The sequence below is a fragment of the Capra hircus genome, chromosome 3 (assembly GCF_001704415.2).
Source record: "Capra hircus breed San Clemente chromosome 3, ASM170441v1, whole genome shotgun sequence".
Classification (NCBI taxonomy): domain Eukaryota; kingdom Metazoa; phylum Chordata; class Mammalia; order Artiodactyla; family Bovidae; genus Capra; species Capra hircus.
This window is the reverse complement of record NC_030810.1, coordinates 37039172-37061048: the sequence shown is the minus strand read 5'-3', so window position 1 is coordinate 37061048 and position 21877 is coordinate 37039172. Positions and strand designations below refer to the sequence as shown.

General features: G+C 36.6%; 1 protein-coding gene across 3 annotated transcripts in view; it reads right to left on the bottom strand.

The window, feature by feature from the left end:
* The window catches only part of PATJ (PATJ, crumbs cell polarity complex component), a 386097-nt gene that overhangs the window by 225685 nt on the left and 138535 nt on the right, over positions 1 to 21877 (bottom strand). For all 3 annotated transcript variants that reach the window (XM_018044918.1, XM_018044920.1, XM_018044927.1), the window contains exons 23-26: positions 15302 to 15373; positions 13699 to 13876; positions 8097 to 8207; positions 3809 to 3886 (exon numbers count right to left, since the gene is read on the bottom strand). In XM_018044918.1, coding sequence (XP_017900407.1) covers positions 3809 to 3886; positions 8097 to 8207; positions 13699 to 13876; positions 15302 to 15373 — 439 coding nt within the window. The remainder of the gene's footprint in view (positions 1 to 3808; positions 3887 to 8096; positions 8208 to 13698; positions 13877 to 15301; positions 15374 to 21877) is intronic.

The window sequence follows — 21877 nt, the reverse complement described above, 5'->3', positions numbered from 1 at the left end:
CAAGCCCAAATTTTTATTTCTAACCTACACCTCTACTAATAGTTTCAAGTGATTTTTATTGTCTCCTTTCTGACGGTCAGGAATTCTAGAGAACATGATTGCTTTTGTATTAAGGAGGAAAAAAATGCCTAAAAGGAATTATTTCTATCAATAATAACTGTTAAAGAGAGAGTTTAGTCACCACGTGACCTCCCATCTTTGGGAACGTCTCCCCTAGTACTCTGGGTATATTTCTATCATACCAATTACACTTCCAGTTATTTCACTACATATCACATTCATATATGCACTTCTTGGAGTGAAGGTAATTTGTCATTCCAGGGTGTAAAATAATGCTTTGTACACAAGCTATAATCACAGAGAACAGTAGCCTAGTGAAGTACATCCTGTAACCACTGAAACATCATCCTGTAATAGAGATGTAGATTCTCATATGATCAATTGACTCACAAGTGGGAGTACTTTGGGGCAACAATATACTGCTGTGCTGCGCTCTGTCATGTCTGACTCTTTGAGACCCCATGGACTGTAGCCCACCAGGCTCCTCTGTCCATTGGGGGCAATAATCACCTCTGAATTCTCCAAAGATTCACTAACATGGCTAACTGTCATCTTCCCATAAGGCCTGGTACTTATGGGAAGATAAGTACACTTATCTGGTACACTTATCTGATACACTGCCTGGTACCTAATAGATACACAATACATATTTATTGAATAAATAAACTAGAAACAAAACAAACATCTCTAGCTTAGGTCACCAGATATTGGCAAATGCTGTCCAGACAAAAGTCATTTTCCTGTGTTCCATTTAACCTTCTGATTTGGGGTTTATGGTTGCATTGTTAACTATTGCCATGTTAACTTAGTGATGACTTCTTCTCCATGCCAAGGAATTCAGCTGGGTAGACTTATTATACATTGACTTGTGGTTTTATTGGGCTCTTACTGGATTTTTTTAAAAAATCTGAATGCAAATATCCTTGCTAAATATTGAAATTCAATTTGATTTAACACACCAGAGTTGATAAGTATCATACATTTATCTTTTCCTTCATGAAATCTCATATGGAATTTTCCTTAGTCAATTAATTACCTTGTTCCCCAAAGTATTTAAATCAGTAACCACTTTGTATTCATCTGTGTGTTTATTGTCCACGTCTCCACAACCTGTTGTCTGTTTCCTTTTTGATGTTATATCCACTGACTATAGCACAGAGACTGTAACACTATCGGTTTCCAATAGACAATTGATTAATGTTCAGAGATTTGAATCAATACATGAATCAACACAATTCCAGCAATAAGACAGACTAAATATTCTGAGAAGCCCTTCTTTAAAACACACACACACACACACACACACACACATATATATGTAATCACAGATAAAAAATCAAAACTATATTTTTATAACTGAGGCCAGAAACAACCATAAATTCCAAATCAGAAGGTAAATCCCCAGAGGGCATGTGCCAATCCCTAGTGACCAGAAACCAGAGATTTAGTTTTGTTCTGTTTTTAGGATTCTTTATTTACGCAATAAATATGCACTGTATGCCTAATAGGTGGCCGGCAGCATTCTGGGCGATGCAGAAAAAGAGCAATTATGAGATAGATCATCTCCCTTCTTTAAGCTTATATACCAGATGTCATATTTTGTGGGTCTTCAGGTCTCATTCCCATATTGCTTTAAAGTTAGCAGTCACTGAATTCTATATTGTTTGCTTTGCCCTAGTAAAATGCAAGCTCCAGAAAAGCAGGGAATTTTTGTCTTAAATAGCTTCACTCCAATATACTGAAGTATAACTGACTTTAAAAATTGCACAGATTTTAGTGTACAATTCATATCCACCACCATAATTAATATAACGAACATGTAACCATCACCCCAAAAGTTTCTTCATGAGTCTTTTTAATCACCCTCTTCCCTGGCACCCTATTCTCCTGAACTAATGATCTTCTTGTCACTACAAAAACATATTTTCTCAACTTTTATATAAATATAATCATGTAGTATGTACTCATTTTTATCTAGTGAGAGCTAGAAATTTAATTAGCCCAAAGTTTCTATTTGAGGTCAAACAAGGTGTGAAGTAGGACTAAAGATATCAACCCCCAAAACCCAATCCCTGCAAAAAAGGACCAACAGGTTAAAGTATTCTGCAAGAGATGACTTGCAACTTGTACAAACTAATAACTCTGCAACAATAACCATGGTCTTCTAGATTCTACACATTATCTGTGTTTACTGGCAGTTGCCAAAAACAAACCACAGAATCCTGAACACACAGTGTATGTTACTGCTAATCTGAATATAACCTTTGGGATTAAGATCTGAACTGAGAAGGTGGACAACCAGGATAAAACAGATAGTTCTATAATTTGGTACCAACTTAATTCCTATCCTAATTACTTATCCTTTTCAAGAACCCTTCTCCCCAAATCCTCAAGGGGTCTTGATTAGTCCTCATACATTTCTGTAAATATAGTATTCCCAAGTGATCAAATCAGGCATAGCTTTTTTTTTTTTTTTTCCTTTAATGGGGTAAAACTTTCAATGGGTAAAGTTTAAAATAAACAAAGCAAATGAAACAAAATTTTTATTACAGAAGACAACAGGAATATTTCCTGGCCTTGGTCTTAAAATGAGATGGAAGAAAACAAAGGAAAAAGAAAACAGGTGTCCCCAGAGAATTCCTTACAAGCCCAGATCCACTAGGTCAGAGACTTGAATTCATTCTGTGTGGCTCATAAATTTCCAAGACAAACTATCAGACAACAATATAAAAGGAAATTTGTCCTATTCAAGGATATTGGATGAACTAGATACTAAGGCACTACTTAGTAAGGCCACATATTAATGAAAGGGTCAATTATATCCCTATGAGGATATTAAATTTTTAAATTTAACCTAATAAATTATCTTGAAAAATATAAAATAAAAACTGAAAAACTACATGAAAAGTAGATTAATTTAACCATCAAAATGGAAGATGAGTTACTCTGATCAAAAAAATCAGTAAGTATATAGAATACCTCAATAACCCAGTTAGTTAGTTTTCCCTAATAGCTCTGTATAAAAATCTGTAACTAGATAATAGCTATTCTTTTAAATCACAAATATACATTTATAATACCTATGTGCTAGGCCATAAAAAAAGCCTCAACCAATGTGCAAGGTACAAGATATTATATAAAATACAATTTGTGGTTATACCTGAAATAGGTTTGAAAATAACAGCAATACGTTTTAAAAAATATTTGTATGGAAATTAAAAATACATTTTTCATAAAAATAAATCATTTGGAAACTAAAAAAAGAAACAATTCTAAACAATAGAAATTCAACTTAATATCTTAGGATTTAGAAAAAGATGATAATGGCTGATAATGGCTTCATGACATCTCACACCTGTACTTCACTAGGCCTTCATCCAGGCGAGAATTAGGTATGTTCATAGAAAGGAGATATTATAACTACCGTGAAGTGAACTTAAAGTCGTTCAGTCATGTCTGACTCTTTGCAAACCTATGGCCTGTAGCCCACCAGGCTCCTGTGTCCATGGAATTCTCCAGGCAACAATATTGGTGTGGGTTGCCACTGCCTTCTCCAAGGGATCTTCCCAACCCAGGGATCGAACCTGGGTCTCCTGCCAGCAGATTCTTTATGTTTGAGCCACCAGGAGAGTCCTAAACCTACCATACTTCTACCCAGATACTCATCCAAAAACACACATATTAACTGCAGCTCAGATATGCAAAAAGAAACCAAAAACATTTTTAAAAGTTTAAGAGGTTAGGTTACCTTTTCTTTTTTTTCTTGGGTGTCTTGGTCCTGGTTATTAGTGATTTTTTTGGCCTTGCTATGCACACTAGGAATGACCTGTCACCACAAAGACAAGGAAGAGAGAAAGAAAGAATTTAAATGTCACAATCATTACATTGCTCCATGCATTAAAAAAAAAAAAAAAGTTAAAATCCTACATAACTATATCTCTAACTTCATCCAAAACGTAAAGATATGAGAAGTATAGTTAAGGCAAATAACACAACCCGGGACATCTAGCAGGTTATATAACCCAAATGTGCGTGCCTGCATGTGTGTGTGTGTGTGTGTGAAGCATCAAGGGACAATAAATTCACAGGCTTCTTTAGATCCAGAAAGTTAGTTCCTATAATGCTGGATGTAACATTTATTTCATTGATCTACCTTATTCATCAGTGTACTCCAGCTCAAGTCTTGCTCTTTTGGTGTTTTGTTTTTTTTTAAGGTTATCGTATATGTTTATTCCAGTCACCAAGGGCAGCTAACACTGAAGTGATATCACTTCAGCCCACTTATTTGAGGCTTTGATTTTACTTTTCTTAATGTAAAAAATGGATGCCTCTGTAAATATTACTTTTTCTTTTTTACTTAATGAACTGTAAATCCTGTCACCTGGAATGATTATGATATGTTTCTTTTCATGGATATATAACATGTTTTGCTGTCAGTCATTCTTTTCATGGGATTTTACATACTTCATTTCCAATTTCCTCTTCTACAAACAATGTTGCAATAATCATTCTTATGTAATATCTTCATACAGTTCGAGTATGGTACCTAGTGCACTGTGTACGTTCAATAAATATTTAACCATCACTGTTAGCATATAGATAAATTATACAAAGCTATTTACACCCCTGGATAATAGCTCAATTAGAGCTGAATTTAGGGTTATTTATCACTATAACCCTGATGCTCAGAAAAAGCACCACATAGTAGTGTTCAATAAATGCTTATAAGTGAATCAAACAGTTCAATTTCATAGAAATTATTTTAATTCTTAATAGTGCAACCAGCACAGATTACTTTTTGACTCATTTCTTTTTGTAAAACTACCTGTAAAATATCTTAAGAAAATACAAAATTATTTTGTATTATTAAAAGTGATTATTTTAAAGACTCTTCAAATAGCTAACACAAGTAATTGGCATAAAATCTGATGACAGACATGCAAATTAAAAGGAAAAATAAATCTCCTTACTCAGAAAATTAAAGGAACTGCCTCCCTAGGGATAATTTAAAAAAACAAAACAAAAAAAAAGCACTTTTCTCAAAAAGGCAATTTATGATTAATTCTTCTCTACTTTTAGAGTCTAAGGGAATAAATAAATATTGGAATAAGTGAGACCATCTCAGAAATGTTTCTCTAAAGTAAAAAGCAATAGTAGTGATAAATTAATTTATATCTGTGGCTTCTTATGTGAATAGAGACTGTGCTTAATATTAATTTCTCTAGTTAACACACAGGACAACCTAAGTCAGAGTTCAAAAACCAGTGGATCTACAGGTATATGTTTCTAATTCTGAAGACTTTAAAACACTTTGCCTCCCTACAAAGTCATAACACCTGCTTATACTGGACCTACTTTCTCCTATGGAAAAACCAACTAAAGTTAAATGGCAGAAGCTTTGAAATGGGATAAAAGTTAGCTGCTATTCATAAGGTTTATACCATTTGTTTTTCAAATAGCAGAGAAATATTATTCTCTATACATATCATTAGCAAACTTTGGAAGACAAATGGCCCACCAAAAAAGACCACATCATTATGAAAAGTAGGAGAGCACATGTTTCTTATGAAAGTAAAAAATATATTTCTATATGACTAATACACAAAATGAACACGTCCAAAAACATTTAGATGCCATTATCAAACAATGATATTAGAGAAATACAAATGGAAGACAGGAAAAAAGAAAACAACACATGATAATAAATTTAGTGAACTGAAAGAATGATACCAATTTTAAAAGGGTTTGGTTTTGGATATACAGAGAAAACCTTAATGCTACTGTGAAATGCAATTATAAGTAGAAAAAATTACTTTGGCATAAAAACTTTCTATTGAGGTGTACAGTATAGATCATGAATTCTGCTCTCAAATAAGCATATACCAAGTAAATCTAGGTAGATATTAACATTTCTTTCTAGCGTGCTGAAAATGTAGCTGAGAAATTTAGGAGAAAAAGCTTTAAAAAAAGGTCCTAAAGCACCAATTAAAAGCACAAATATTAAAAAAATTAAAACTTAAAAAAAAGTGCAAACATAAACACCAACACTCAATCCATCATGCTGATGAGAATTTTCATGAAGGTTTCACTGATGGCTCAGATGGTAAAGAAACCACCTGCAATGCAGGAGACCCAGGTTCAGCCTCTGGGTTGGGAAGATCCCCTGGAGAAGGGAATGGCTACACACTCCAGTATCCTTGCCTGGAGAATTTCATGGAGAGAGGAGCCTGGCAAGCTATAATCCATGAGGTCTCAAAGTCACAGCTGAGTGACTAACACTTTCTTTTTCAAGGCACATTTAGACATAGGACCTTGATGGCCAAACATTAGGAAATGACTTCCTCGGGAGTTTTGAAGAATGTCTCAAAGTTTAGTTAAACTGACCAAAAATGATTAAGAATTTGGCTATATTTTCTATTTCTGTGATAACCAATAATAAATGTAAGAATAAGCAAGCCAAAGATACGAAAATATGAAGCTTAGTTCCTTTCATTGCCTTATTCGGGTGGAATCAACTTTGTGCTGAAAAAATGGAGCAAGTAATGGACATTAATATCATCACCATTCTTTGGCTAGAATCATAGACAGTTCAATGTTCGATGAACGTGACACTCTGTGATGCTGCCTGAGGGATAAGTGACTTGGGCATGTAGTAATGCTGAAAACATTATTTCTTTTTTTAGCAGTTGAAAATATTGTACTGGTCACTCAAATGAAAACTTCCACCACAGCTCACCAACAAAGACTAGATTAAAAGCTTGGCCTTTATAGCTGACCTTATAACCTAATAAAATGCTTTGAATATTTTTTGGTTAAGCATTCACAAGTGGCCGTATAAATGTATCATTGGCTCATTCTAGCTCAGAACTGTTTCTCTGGAATTGTCATTTGGCAGGGAAAATCTGGCCAACATTCCTATTAAATTCAGTCTCCAGAAATAAAAGTGATGGCTTCAACAACTTTCTCAGTATCCTAAGAGCTTAAGGGTGGATTCTAATAAATCTAGAATTTCAAACTGCATTAAAAAATGTGAAGACTTTATTCTGCTTCCCTCTCTCAATTAGTCTTGATGGTATAAACTAGCATTAAGTCTGGAAGGGACCTTGCTGCAAGTACAGTGCACAGTAGAGCTGCCCATATGGGGTGAGGCTGCAGCCCGCTGGGTATGGGGAGGCTATAAGCATGCAAAAAAATACACATTGATGCCCCCTGCCCCTGGGACAGCCAGGTATCTGTTTACCCAGTTTGCTAAACAAATATTATTTTCTGTATGCCTTGATATAAAAAAAGGTTGAAAAGCACTTCATTTTAGTGGACTGAAAAGCATATTTTTAAAAACTATGCAGTTTTTCTACTGTTCAGAAGTGCCTATGTTTTGAACAGCTGTCTTCCATTCTAAAATATAGAAAATTAAACATAGCTTTCGGTTACAGGGCTTACTGGTGACATTTCTGCCTCATATTGCAATATAAAATACACATCTTGTCACTGACATCTGTGTATCAGAGTTCTAATTCCATACCAAATGAGTAGTTTATTACAGGAAAACACTCTATGATGAAATACTGTTCTTTGTAAATTCAGAATCTCCAACAGAACATTCCGTGCAACACATTTGAATTTTTACATGCTATAATAGACACACAGACCATTTGATAGTCCCTCTAGAATGTTTTTCTAACCAACCTTCTCCGTGTTGGAAGTGTTTTATAGACAAAGTAACTAGTTCAGAAAGGTTAAGTAACTTGCCTCCAAATTAGCAAACCTGGTAAATAGGGAATCAAAGAGTCGAAAATAGGTCTGTTGGACTCCATTGTACACTGGAATAACTCAAATTTGACCAGGAGATTGAAATCAGAGAAAAAAAGGGAAAACTGAAGCTAATAATTAAATTTTTACAAAGCTAACTTCCTTTAAGCAATAGTAGAATAACAGTAAAAAATATGTTGGAAAATATTAACACTTGGAGGCAAAAGCTTGATCCACAGATCTAGAGACTATTTGTAAATTTGTTGAATATGTAAACTAAAGCTTACTCTTGGAGTGGATGACAAGCTCTGAACGACGAACACCACAGGGTTTCCTGCATTCTTAATGGCCTCAACCGCTTCTCTGTGTGAAGCATTCTGCAAATCCACTCCAGACACCTAAAAACACAGCAGTAATTTATTTCAGTTAGCAAGGCAGCAGATCTTGTGGATAAGCTAATTCAAGTTCATGCATATTATCTAGTTATGAGAACAGCCCGAGTTGAATGAATTAGATGACAGCTAGAAAAAAAAAATAACACTGGCACATAAAAAGCTTTGCTGTTTTAGGAGACCATGTTTAAGAAAATTAACATCTTACCTTCAACAAAAGTAAATAAGAAAAATACCTTAATAACAATGGCTGAGGTTAAAAATAATTATGCAAAAGTAGGTAGCCTAATCAATAACAGAAACTTAAGAAGCCTCTAAGCTTTTAGTGTCACCTCTGCCACTATTAGAGGACACAATTCTGAATGGGGGTAGGGGCTGGGGATCTCTTTGGACTCATCTTCTCTCAATTAAACTAAGAAGAAAGGTATTTTAAGCAAATTGCCCATTATCAAATTGAGTAGTTGAACATTTCTCAAATTATGTTCAAAAAAGAAGTATCAAAACACCCATGGGTTCTTTTACTAAAAGGGTTCTGCATTCAACAAATTTGGGTAAAGTGTAAACATCTCATTATTCAAATCTGAGAGAGGATAACTTGTAAACATTCCCATAGTCTCAAACAGCATTCTACTTATCAAGTGCATTTATTTAACAGAATGAATTCTTCAAACTCATAATGTAAGGAAGCCTTGGTAAAAGTTGAGGTGGTTTCCAGTCAGAAGAAGTGAGAAGAAGTGAAGTCGCTCAGTCGTGTCCGACTCTTTGCGACCCCATGGACTGTAGCCTATCAGGCTCCTCCTTCCATGGGATTTTCCAGGCAAGAGTGCTGGAGTGGGGTGCCATTTCCTTCTCCAGGGGATCTTCCCGACCAAGGAATTGAACCCAGGTCTCCCACACTGCAGGCAGACACTTTACCATCTGAGCCACCAGGGAAGCATATTCCAGGCAGAGGATAATGACAATTTGTGAATATTGTTTTGCTACAAGGGGATCAAAGAAATAGGAATGTGGGTGCAGTGGAATCAAGGTTGGTTTTTGCTTTTTTAAGATGGGATATACTACAATGATGATGATGCAGAGGAGAGGAAAAATGAAGGTAGAGAAGAGTGATGACTGCAGAAGCAAACCCTTGGAAAGTGAAGATGGAATGACTTCTGCTGCTCAAGTTAGAGAGACAGATCCAGATAGAAGAAACACAAACAGCTCATCTGTTGCAGCAAGCACAGGGAGAAAAAAAGGATGTAGAAGGAGCAAGAGGGAGGCCCCTTTCGAGGACTCCTCTTTTCTCAATGAAATGAGAAAAGGACCATCAACTGAGATGAAGACTAAGGAAGGAAGCACAGGAGGTCTGAAGTAACTACTTAGAAGAATGAAACAACTTGTTAAATACAGGACAGCAGGACAGAATTAAAGACCCGTTTGAGGGAGCAGTCGTGAATTTAAAATGAGACCAGACAGTATGCATGGGGTTCTTTGTTTGTTGGTTTCTTGGCTTTTTTTTTTTTGCTATTTTACAACTTTTAATTCCAAAGGCTTCAGAGTGTCACAATTTCTTGTGTGTTGGTATAACTTTGTTGGTTCAAAAGAAATCACAAAATAAGCTAACAGTTGCACTTAACTAGGATGTGGTTGCCCCAGAAAAGTTCAGTGAAAGGAAAGAAGATCAAAGGAGTTGGAAGCACATGCACAGGAGTGGTAGCATGATAAGTCACTGCATCTGAGCGGAGTGAGGAAGAAAGTGAGCATGCCGGAAGCGGAGGGACAGAGAAGCGACTGCATGAAGGCAGGAGGTGGGAGCCCTGTGTGTTAGAGTGATTTAAATGGAGGCGAGTCTAAAGAACAGAGAAAGAGGAGGGGGCAGAAAGAGGGGATGTCAGGGAGGCAGCTGAAGCCACGTCATGTAAAATCCAGAAGGCCATGGCAAGAACTCTGGATTTTTATTCTAATAGGCGTCCATAAAGATTTTAATGCCGTGAAAAGCTCTTTTCCCATCTGAGTTGAGGAAGGATATGAATAATAGTAAATGAAAAAAATAGAAAAAATTTACAGTGGCGATTAAAAGCTGTCACTAGTTTGATGAAGCTTCTTTCGAAAAACCTGATCCCTGTAACATTCAACAGTAAGAAAAGCAGAGGCTATATGAGAACTACATCCTCTTCAGTAATAATCAGCTTTTTTTCCCTGACAGAGAGTATACAGTGTTAAATGGGAATCACTAAAGCTGAGAAGTGAGGGAAAAGAATTCTGTCATATTACAACAGAAAAATGATCTTAGTCTTTCTCAACTTTAAAATTATAACCTAAAAAATGTCCATTTACATAGATGAAGACCCATTTAATTTAATTTCAAATTAAATTTAATTCAAACTTTCTAGTTTAAAAAGCTCTTTATACGGACCTAAGCCCTTTGTGCAATTGTCTTAAGACAAAAATGAGTATTAAACTTCACTAACACACAACTAATGCTTTTCATAGAAAAAAGTAAACAAATGACTCATTATGCTTAGCAGAATATATATTAGAGTTTAACATTGCAGGTCTGTTGTGAATCTGAAGAAATATAAATGATTAAATCTGAGATAAAACAATGGGTTTTTATTAGTATGTGTAAAAGTGATGATGGATTAGATGAGAGAATACTTTTTATTCACTGACAGCAGAGAAAGATGAGAAAAAAATTCAAAAAGATAAGAAAAAATGAACAATTCAATTAGAAAAAAGACAAAAGACCTGAACAAACATTACACCAAAGAGGATAATCAGATGGCAATTAAGCACATGAAAAGTTCAGTTCAGTTCAGTCGCTCAGTCGTGTCCAACTCTTTGCGACACCATGAATTGTAGCACGCCAGGCCTCCCTGTCCATCACCAACTCCCAGAGTTTACTCAAATGCAAGTAGGGAACTACAGATTAAAACAACAGTGATATCACTATGTACCTATCCAGAATGGCTAAAATGAAAAATAGTGACAATACCAAATGCTGGTGAGGATGCAGAGAAGTTGGATCACTCATAACTGCTTGTGGATATACAAAATGATACAGCCATTCTGGAAAATAGTTTGAGAGTTTCTTAACACTAAGAAAGGAACTTAACATACAACCCAGCAATTACACTCTTGGGCATGTATCCCAAAGAAATGGACACTTATTCTCACTCAGGAACTTACAGACCAATGTTTATAGGGCTTATTCATAATGGCCAAGAACTGGAAACCACCCAAACATCTTTCTATGGGTGAATGGTTAAACTGTGGTACCTCCATACCATGGAATACCACTCATTCATAAAAAGCAATGAACTACTGACGAATTGAAAGCACTTCAAAGAAATTGCACTGAGTAAAGAAAGAACCTCAAAATGAAACAGAACGCACAACTCCACTTATGTGACAACCGTAGAATAACACACTTATAAATCCGGAAAACCAGGACAGTGGTGGCCAGAGGCTAGAGATGGGGGAGGAGCAGAGAGGAGTGGCTTTGGGGGTCAGACAAGGAGTTTTGTGGTGATGACTCAGCTGAGTTTCTTGATTGCTGTGGGGTTATGCAAGGTTACACATGTGATAAAACTGTAGAGCTATAAACACATACATACGTGTGGTACATGTACATAACCGGTGAAATCTGACTAAGGTCTGTGAATTGTGCCAATAGTAGCATTTCGCTTTTGCTTTTACTGTAGTCATGTAAGATGTTAACACTGGGTGAGGCTAAGTGAAGAGAGTACATGGGACTTCCTTATGCTTATATTGCTTTGCAATTTCCTATGAATTTATAATTATTTCACTATATACAGGAAAAAGCTAATTTTTAAACATTATCTTTTGTATTTTGTTCTAAGTGCATATGTTTCAGTAATAAAATTTAAAATAAATGATTTATTAGATGAATATTATCAATTTAGATTTTAATAAAGCAAAATCCAGTTATATGTTGCTTAAAAATACAACTAAAACAAAATCACAAATAAATATGAAAAACAAAAACAATGTACCACACAAATGCCAAATAAACTACACCTGTCCCAGAAGCCACAATAACCCTTTTTAAAAATATGTATGCATTCATGATTCTCTAACGGATTCTCGAGCATTCAGAGCGGACAGCCTTCTGAGCTCTACATAATGCGGCTTCCCATTACCTGTTCTCTTTCAACTTCTCTCTTGTTGACTCTGCCTATAGCAGCAGTGCTAGACCTCTTTCTGTTCCTTCAATGCATCCAGGCAAGCTCCCACCTCAGAGCCTTTGCACTTCCGTTCACTCTGTCTGGAGGCATCTTCCCCTCTGTGTCCACACTGTTCACTTGGTCATTTCCTGCATTTGTCCCAATATCATCTTCCATAACAAATCCATTCGTTGCAACTGCTACCATCACCACTTGTCTGTCATTCCTTATTCTCCTCCCCTCTCCATAGCTCCGTATAACAATCTAACTTTCTCTATATTACTTATTTTGTGTATTGTCTATCTCCCCCACTATCATATAAACACCATAAGAGAAGAGATTTGTGGTCATTTTCTTCATTTCTTTATCTCCAGGGTGTTTGGAGTTTTTTTTACAATTTCACAAATGTGAATATAACCTCAAATTTGTATACACAGAACAGTTTTATGCAATTCTTTAATCCTCACAATGATTATATGAGTTTTAAAAGCTCTTTTCTGTTTTGTTTGAAACTGAAAATAAAATATGTTTCATAATTTGTCCAATAGAAAACAAACAGGACAATCTAGACTTCAATCCATGATCTCCAGAGCACTTTCACGCTGTCAGAGATAAAACACCACAGCTGATGTTTAGCATCATAAACCATGTGTCAAGGACAAGCAGATTCTGGGATTAAAGATATGCAACATGGTGTCATCCAATAAACCCAATGCAAAGAAATGTATCAGATTTAGACCTCTCAGTGCCTTTGATGTATCCTTAAAACTCCACTCTGCAAAGCCTGCCAAGGGTAAAGGATGGGTTCACCCCTCCCCCAACAATCTTCCACTTTTGGGGTCGACTCTGGGAGGACAGCACTCCCACTGCCATATACAATTCAAAGTTTGTTAAAGACTGTGAGAGAAGCATGAGGCCCACCTTCTGCCTCATTCTGTCAACTTGTGGAATTGTTTCTTCAGCCAGCTGATGCTTTTTCCTTTATCATTTTAAGGCTTTGCTAGTGGCTCAGACGGTAAAGAATCCACCTGCAATGCAGGACATCAGGTTCAATTCCTGGGTCAGGAAGATCCCCTGGAGAAAGGACTGGCAACCCACTCCAGTATTCTTGCCTCGAGAATTCCATGGACAGAGGAGCCTGACGGGTTACAGTCCATGGGGTCGCACGACTGAGCAACTAACACTACTACTACAGTTCAACTTTAGACTCTCATAAAATGGTGTAAACCTACAAACGAAGGCATCCGAATAAAATATACCAACGGCACACACATGTTTACTGTTTTACAGTACATTTCAAACAAAAACAAAAATTTAACACTATTTACCTCAAGTATTTTATCCCCAGTTTTAAGAGCATTTGTTTTTCCTGCTGGACTGTCTTCCAAAACTTGTTTAATAAATATACCTTTAAGCTCCTCTCCATTCTTTAAACGTTTTATGACAGTTTGTCCACCAACAATGCTAATACCAAGAGATACATCTGGTTCTCTAAAAATCTCAACGCTGTAAAAACAAACAAGAAAACAGAATTCACCCGTGAACAAGGAAATTTGTTGTATCATCATTGTGTTCAATGTGTATATACTTGTGGCTCATTTTATATAAATACATTTTCACAAACGTTATAGAAGTTATACCTAGTTCCTAAATTGTAAGAACCTATCACTTCTATAGAATGAGATTAAATTCTATTAGATTCTTAAGGCAATTTCATGGTATATTCTGAAGATGATTTCTAAAACAACAAATACAACTCTTAATATTGAGAAATTTAGCTAGATCTCAATATCCCTATCTCCCACCACCATATATTTTTCTGATGAGTCCTTTTCATCTATATCATATGTAACATTAGCAAAGAATGAACTGAGGAAATAACAAATGAGTGGAACAAAAAAAATCAAGAAAGTCACATGTATCATTTTTGCAAATAAGCACAGACGTTCAGAATTAGAGAAGGAAATGGCAACCTGATCCAGAACTCCTGCCTGGAAAATCCCATGGAGGGAGGAGCATGGGAGGCTACAGTCCATCTTTCTTTCTTTCTCTTTCTTTCTCTCTCTCTCCCTCTCTCTTTCTTTCATACTTTCTCATACTTTTTTTTTTCATACTTTGTTTCTTTCATACTGCTGTTCCCAGTCAGCCAGGCTAGCCTGTGGTTCTTTAAGCAGAGGACAGATTTTATTGCTCCAGAGGCTGGAAAGGTTTTCTTTCCTTCCCACCTCCACATCATTTTCATAAAGTATGGAATAAAACTTGTCACTCAAAATATTGTGAATTTTGTTCAAACTGCACAAACATGGCCAATAATTAACTCCAAAAAGTAGCTCAGAAAACAGCTAAGAGTTTTTAAGACAAAACTCAAAAGTGAAAAAAAAAAAACAAACTATGCGAGTGGCATGGTGGAATTAATAATGAGTAAAGATACAAAGAGCAGCTAATGGAAGACTTTTATAATCTTAATAAAGTGCAGCCCTGGTTACTACATAAAACAATGAGAGTATCCATAGGAGGATGGGCCCAGCACACTCTGTTAGTGCAAACAAGACACAAACTTGGACTAACATAAGAGGAGGAGGGGGCTATGTAACAGAAGCTTCAACTATTGCTCTTGTTCGTTTAAAAGAAAAAAAGAGCTTTACTGCCTTCAAGACAGCCCTACCTGCCTTGCTTAGTGATACAGTGAGAAAGTATACTTAGTTCCTCATAGATGGACATCTGTAAGTTCCTTTCTCTGAAAAAGCATGACAATGATTTTCCTAATACTGGTTACAGTCATTTTGCCTGGCTAAAAACCTCTAGGTAAGACCAAATGCAACTACAGTTTAGGCCAATGAACATGTGAACTATGGCAATCATTAGAGAATTGAAGAAAACACAACCAGTTGCACTGTCCTGTTGAGAAAGCCAATGATGTTATCAACATACATTCTTGGTGGTCCCCAGTGACTGAAGTTTGGAGTTTCTTCTCCTTCACCTTCTTCTCTCTCAGGTAATTCACTGAGGAGAAAGAAAGGAAAAAAAAAAAAAACAAACATACATACATGTAACTTATAACACACACATTATTAAAGGGTCTTAAAAAGTTTTATATTATGCAATCTATATGCAGTTTAAAAGTTCTTAATTTCTAAGCTTTAAAAATATTTACATCAATAGTTGACTATCCATATGAAGATATATTGCTTAAATGTTCAAATTAATAAATATCCAGCCAGTACCAGAAAATCACTGATTATAAACACTTTCATTGGTGACACTATAGATGCTATTTTCTAAAAATCTGTGTTTGAATTTGTATGATTTTACATTTGTTTTTCTATCAACATTTAAATATTATAAAATATATTTCTTAAAACTTGCTGTGACTGATGAGCTAACCATCTAGTATAACCTGACACAAACAACTGAAATGACTAAATAGTCAGTAAACATGATTGCTCTTTCTAGATTTTTTTGTCTCTCTAAATAATGTCCCAGTCATTTGTATTCTGTGAATATTTTGTGTATTTCCACAGTTTATAGAAGTTTCCACAGTTTACAGTTTGTGTATTTTTCAGTTTACAAAAAGATTTGTTAAACAATACAATCCTCTCACCTACCACCATCATACTTCCACTCATTAAATTATGTTAACATGGAACTGCCTAGTGGGATGCTGAATTAGAGAGTAGTTATAAAAGTAATGCTATCTAATAGGGTAAAGGCATTATCATCTTCGACCTGGAAGAGGAGTCAGGATTTCTAAGTTCCCATCTAACCTGTACCACAAAATAGGCATGTGCCTTTGGACCATCAAATTAAATAACATATACTGCCAATCATATTATTCTATATAAAAATGTTGGTACTACTTCTTCCATTTCATTTTCACAAAAACCCCTGTGAAGTAAGCACAGCAGGTCATATTACTGTATTTCCCACATGAAGCTCAGAGAAGGCTCAGATGTACTACATAACCTCTCCACAGTATCCAAATCTTTTTTTCAGCATGGAGTTTCAATGCTCCATTTTCCTCTGAATTCTCAAATAAGTCCTATCAAAAGCACGAAACTCCAGCTACTTGTCACTCTACAATTTTCTAAGATACAAAGGTTTAAGGATGATTGAAAAGAGAACGTGAAAGGATCTAAGCAATCTGAAAATCAGTTAAAGAACTGAGATCATTAAGGATCACTAACTTCTCACCCACTGCAGACAATCTTCTTGCCTTAGCCAGTCTACTTTTTATGATTAAAAGCATCATAAAATTCAAGGAAAACAACTTGGCAGATAATTGCTGGTTACTTATCTAATGTCCTGTCTCCCATCTTTCTTACCATTATAACACCCCTTTACTCCAGGTGGCACTACACTCAGCTTCAAAAAACTAAATTTTCTGAACTTCCTCTTAGCTAATGGTAACTGTGTGCAAGAGCTCTGATCAGCAACAAGGAAGCAAAAGTCCTTGGATGAGACTTGCAGGAAAACTCATAAAGTGGAGGGAGAATCAGCTGACAGGAACCTTTTGCTCTTTGCTCTTTCCCTTCTTGCCTAGAAGGCAGAGGTGATTATTGGTGATGGAACATCCATCTTAAAATCATGAAGACACAATGAGAACTAAAGCAATTCACTCATGACAGCAGAGCAGAAAGGAAGAAGGTGTCCAAGACCCTGGCAGGACTTCTTCAGGACTTTTCTACATGGAAGAAATCAAGCCCCAGCTGAGTTAAGCCACACTAACAGTTGTAGGGGGAGGGGTGTGGGAATGAAGAGGGAGGTTCAGTTTATAAGCAGCTGAATGCAATCACTAAATGATATACCCATGATTCCACCAATTTAAGTCTTCATTTTATGATGTCATATTATTTTTTGCACATGTACATATATGTTCATTGGATAGTGGTAATCATAGCATAAACTTTCATATTTTGATTATCCCATAACAGCAATAAGGATTAAATGAAATATTACTGGCATTTAACTGAGGCTCAACCAATATCCATTTCTCTTAAATTTTTTCACTTGAATTTATATTCAGGTACACACAGTAGCTTGCCAGGCTCTTCTGTCCATGGGATTCTCCAGGCAAGAATACTGGAGAGGGGTGTCATTTCCTTCTCTGAAACAACCATGTATTTAGAGTTAGAACTTTCCACCCCACCCCCACCTCTGGAAAGGGGCTAGAAGTGAGTTCAATCACCAATGGCCAATGATGTAATCAATTGTGCCTGCATAATGCAGCCTCCATAAACCTCTCCCCACCTCCGAACAACAGAGCTGAGAGAGCCTGCGGGTTGGAGAACACATTAAAGTGCTGGGAAGGTGATGCGCCCCCAAGAAAGCATGGATGCTCTCGCATCCCACACACTCCCTTCCTCGACTTATGCATCTCTTCCATCTGGCTATTCCGGAGCCGTATCCTTAACAATAAAGCAGTAACAGTGACGCACTTTCCTAAGTTCCATAAGCCATGCTAGCAAATTATTGCAGAGAAGGCAATGGCACCCCACTCCAGCACTCTTGCCTGGAAAATCCCGTAGACAGAGGAGCCTGGTAGGCTGCAGTCCATGGGGTCGCGAAGAGTCAGACATGACTGAGCGACTTCACTTTCACTTTTCACTTTCATGCATTGGAGAAGGAAATGGCAACTCACTCCAGTGTTCTCACCTGGAGAATCCCAGGGACGGGGGAGCCTGGTGGGCTGCTGTCTATGGGGTCGCACAGAGTCGGACACGACTGAAGCGACTTAGCAGCAGCAGCAGCAAATTACTGAACCTCAGGAATGTGATATGAGAACCCCCAACTCATAGTCAGTTGGTCAGAAGTAGAATTGGCACCTGGAATCTGTGCCTGGCTTCTGAAGTTGGGACAGTCTTATGGGACTGAGCCTTTAACCTGCGGGGGCTGTACTAACTCTGCAGTTAATGTCAGAACGGAAATAAATTGTAGGACACATTGGCCAAAGAATCAGAAAATTGGTTGGTGGGTGAAGGAAAAAATTCACACATTTTGTGGGCAAGAAACAGTTCATGAAATATATTAAGAAAAAAAATGTACATATTTTTTTATGGCACATACATAATATCATTATAAGAATTAAATTCTTAAATTTAAAATTACCTAAGATAGAATGGAAGTCAAGTTTTCACATTGGTATGGGCTATATGCTTTTCTTTTTAAAAAAATAAAATAAAAAATATAAAATCTGTAACAAAAGGATTATTCCGTGAGATAGACTTTTTCAAAGTATATTATTATTTTTCAGGAAATTGATGAACATATTCTATTCACACTATTTCATACCTAAAGAGAGATAAAACTTTCAAAACCATAGTGTGATTAGTTTTAGAAAGAAACTCACAGGAGATGAGCAACTATCCAAAATAATGTAGTCACTTTACACTGATGAATGCATATACCTTTTAACCCAAATTAAAATTTAATGGAGAAAGTAAAATACTTTTACTGCACATATTAAGATGCAAATTTGCCCAAATGTACTTGAATCTTTCACAAGAGAATTCTAAACTCTAATTTTATAATTCACACTTTGATTAAACATGGTCAATAGCTCGATCAGTTAGAATCTCAAATCTTAAAATAATTGAACTTTTGCCTTTTACATTTAATCAGAGTTTTATAACCACTTTTTCCCTAAACGAATTAACCATCTAATAGAAATAATGCTTTTTATTTCAGTCCTTTATAACAAATGCCCAAAGTTATCATTCTTTACAGATTTGGAAGGAAAGATAAAGTGCCCCATTAATGAACAAGTGGATATTAATAGTAAAACTTCATCATAAGGTACAATGTCTTTGAGATTAAAATTTTCTACGTCATACCAAAATCAGATGAATCGAGATAGCCAAGGTGACCTTTCCTTTTTAATATATCTTTTTTTCACATAAAAGTTCTGTATACTAAGCCATATAAGGGTCAAGCAAACTCAGCACCCCAAAATGATGTAAGCAGGAAGAGTTACAATTGTGGCTAAGTTATCTCGAGATTTCTTTTTCCTTTTAAAATATAACCTCTATATGGCAATTTTCTGTGACACACTAGAGGGAATACGAGCATCTGGAGCCAGGCAGAATAGGCAGTAATGTTTTCCAAACTAGTAGGGTTAGTTACACAAATATAACACTATGACCTTGAAGTTATAAGCAAATTATTACCTGATACCAGTATACATAAAGAATTAGTCATTACTATATATGAAAGTTTAAAATGACACAGACGTGGTACTCAGTAAAAATCCAGATAACAAAAAAGTACCTATTGTATGATAGACATGAGTTCAAGAATGGAAAAAAATAATTTACAGTATTAGAAGTCAGGAGCAGAGGACTTTCCGGGTGGATGGAAATGTTTAATATCTCGACTGGAATGTTGGTAACATGAATGTATGTGTCTGTGTGTGTAAAAGTTGCTCAGTTGCATCCGACTCTACAATCCCAGGGACTATAGCCCACCATGCTCCTCTATCCATGGAATTCTCCAGGCAAGAATACTGGAGTGGGTTGCCATTCCCTTCTCCAGGGAATCTTCCTGACCCAGGAATCAAACCCAAGTCTCTTGCATTATAGGCAGTTTCTTTACCATCTGAGCCACCATTATACATTTATCAAAATTAAGAAAATTATTTAATAAAATTACATTTAAGACTTTTGTTAAGAAACAAACGTTCAACTCATAAAGGGTAAGTCACTTCCTTAGGTCTTTACCTTTTTTGACCTTCTGTAGAGCCTGCTTTAGCAATGAAATATCTAATTATATTTCCAAAGGCATTAGTGTAATACTCCTGTGTGTCTCTTGTCCTAATTTCTCACACTCATCTTCACCTGCAGTGTGGACCACAGCTGCAACATTATAAAGTCCTTGGAAACTTCCCCTTTTCCTTCCAAGACAAACATTCCTGAGTACTCCTCTCTCACATCCATGTATTTATTCTCTCCTTTACCCCTAGTCCTCCACCAATATTCTTAATTTACACATAATTTTTGGCAGTGGAACTCAAAGGTAAACCTATCAGAAACTCACCATTTATTTAAAAGGCACTAAATGCCAAGCAGTGTTGGGGACTTAAAATATAACATTAACTCATTTAATCCTTTCCCCAGCTATGACACTCAGTCTCATATTTCGCTTCTTACTAGTCATAACAAAGTATCCAATATCTGAAAGTATTTCTTTTCATTTGCATCCTATTACACACACAGCCTTCCCTGATAGCTCAGCTGGTAAAGAATCTTCCCACAATGCAGGAGACCTCAATTTGATTCCTGGGTCAAGAAGATCCCCTGGAGAAGGGAATGGCTACCCACTCCAGTATTCTTGCCTGGAGAATTCCATGGACAGAGGAGCCTGGCAGACTTCAGCCCATGCGGGCACAAAGAGTCTGACACAACTGAGTGACTGAGTACACACACACACCTACGATTTTTTTTCAATTTAAAATATGCCTTTCACCTCAAGTTCATCATCCTCCCAGTTTTTAGCCTCTGACATCTTTCCTGTTTTACTTACTGTGATCTGATCCTATTTTATCTAAAAACAAACAAACAAAAAACACTACAACTTCCTTGAGTGTTTTAATAAACTCAGCAACAGTGAATACCCTAGATACACCTCAAGGGCCAGGAGTCTGTCACTATCATCAAGCATCACTGCCAGCCTTCCATTAAACATTTACTATGCTCAAGGCATTATATGAAATCATTTACGTTCACTTTATTGAACCTTAGAACTACCTTACTTTACAAGTGAGGAAATACAGACACAAGGGAAACTCTTTCAGGGTCATGTAGCCATAAATAACAGAGAACATATTTGAACAGCATCACAGTACTATACTGGAGAAGGCAATGGCACCCCACTCCAGCACTCTTGCCTGGAAAATCCCATGGATGGAGGAACCTGATAGGCTGCAATCCATGGGGTCCAGAAGAGTCTGACAAGACTGAGCGACTTCACTTTCGCTTTTCACTTTCACACACTGGAGAAGGCAATGGCAACCCACTCCAGTGTTCTTGCCTGGAGAATCCCAGGGACAGGGGAGCCTGGTGGGCTGCCGTCTATGGGTCACACAGAGTCGGACACGGCTGAAGCGACTTAGCAGCAGCAGCAGCAGCACAGTACTATACTGCACATCTCCTATTAGTCTGAGCAATGTCATGCCCCCACTAATGCGCACACGTACGTCCTTAGGCAGCAAGTGATGACAGAGCTGAATTAGAAAAAGATTGAAGCCAGGTGAATTCTGAAAACATCATCCCAAGGAACTTTATGAAGAAAGAATACTCAGAACAAGATCACTTAGATTGCTTTCAGAGTTACCACACTCCGTCTGCCTACCATTCTTCCTTCCTAGAGATCTTCCCTTTCAGTATACATCTGACCTCTTAAATTAGTCCTAGAGGCGAAGAGAAGTTGGCTTATGCAACAGCACAGTGAATACTAACAAAATAACTCTGCTGAGTCCTACGCAGAAATTAATGCAAAGAAACTGTAAAATAGCAT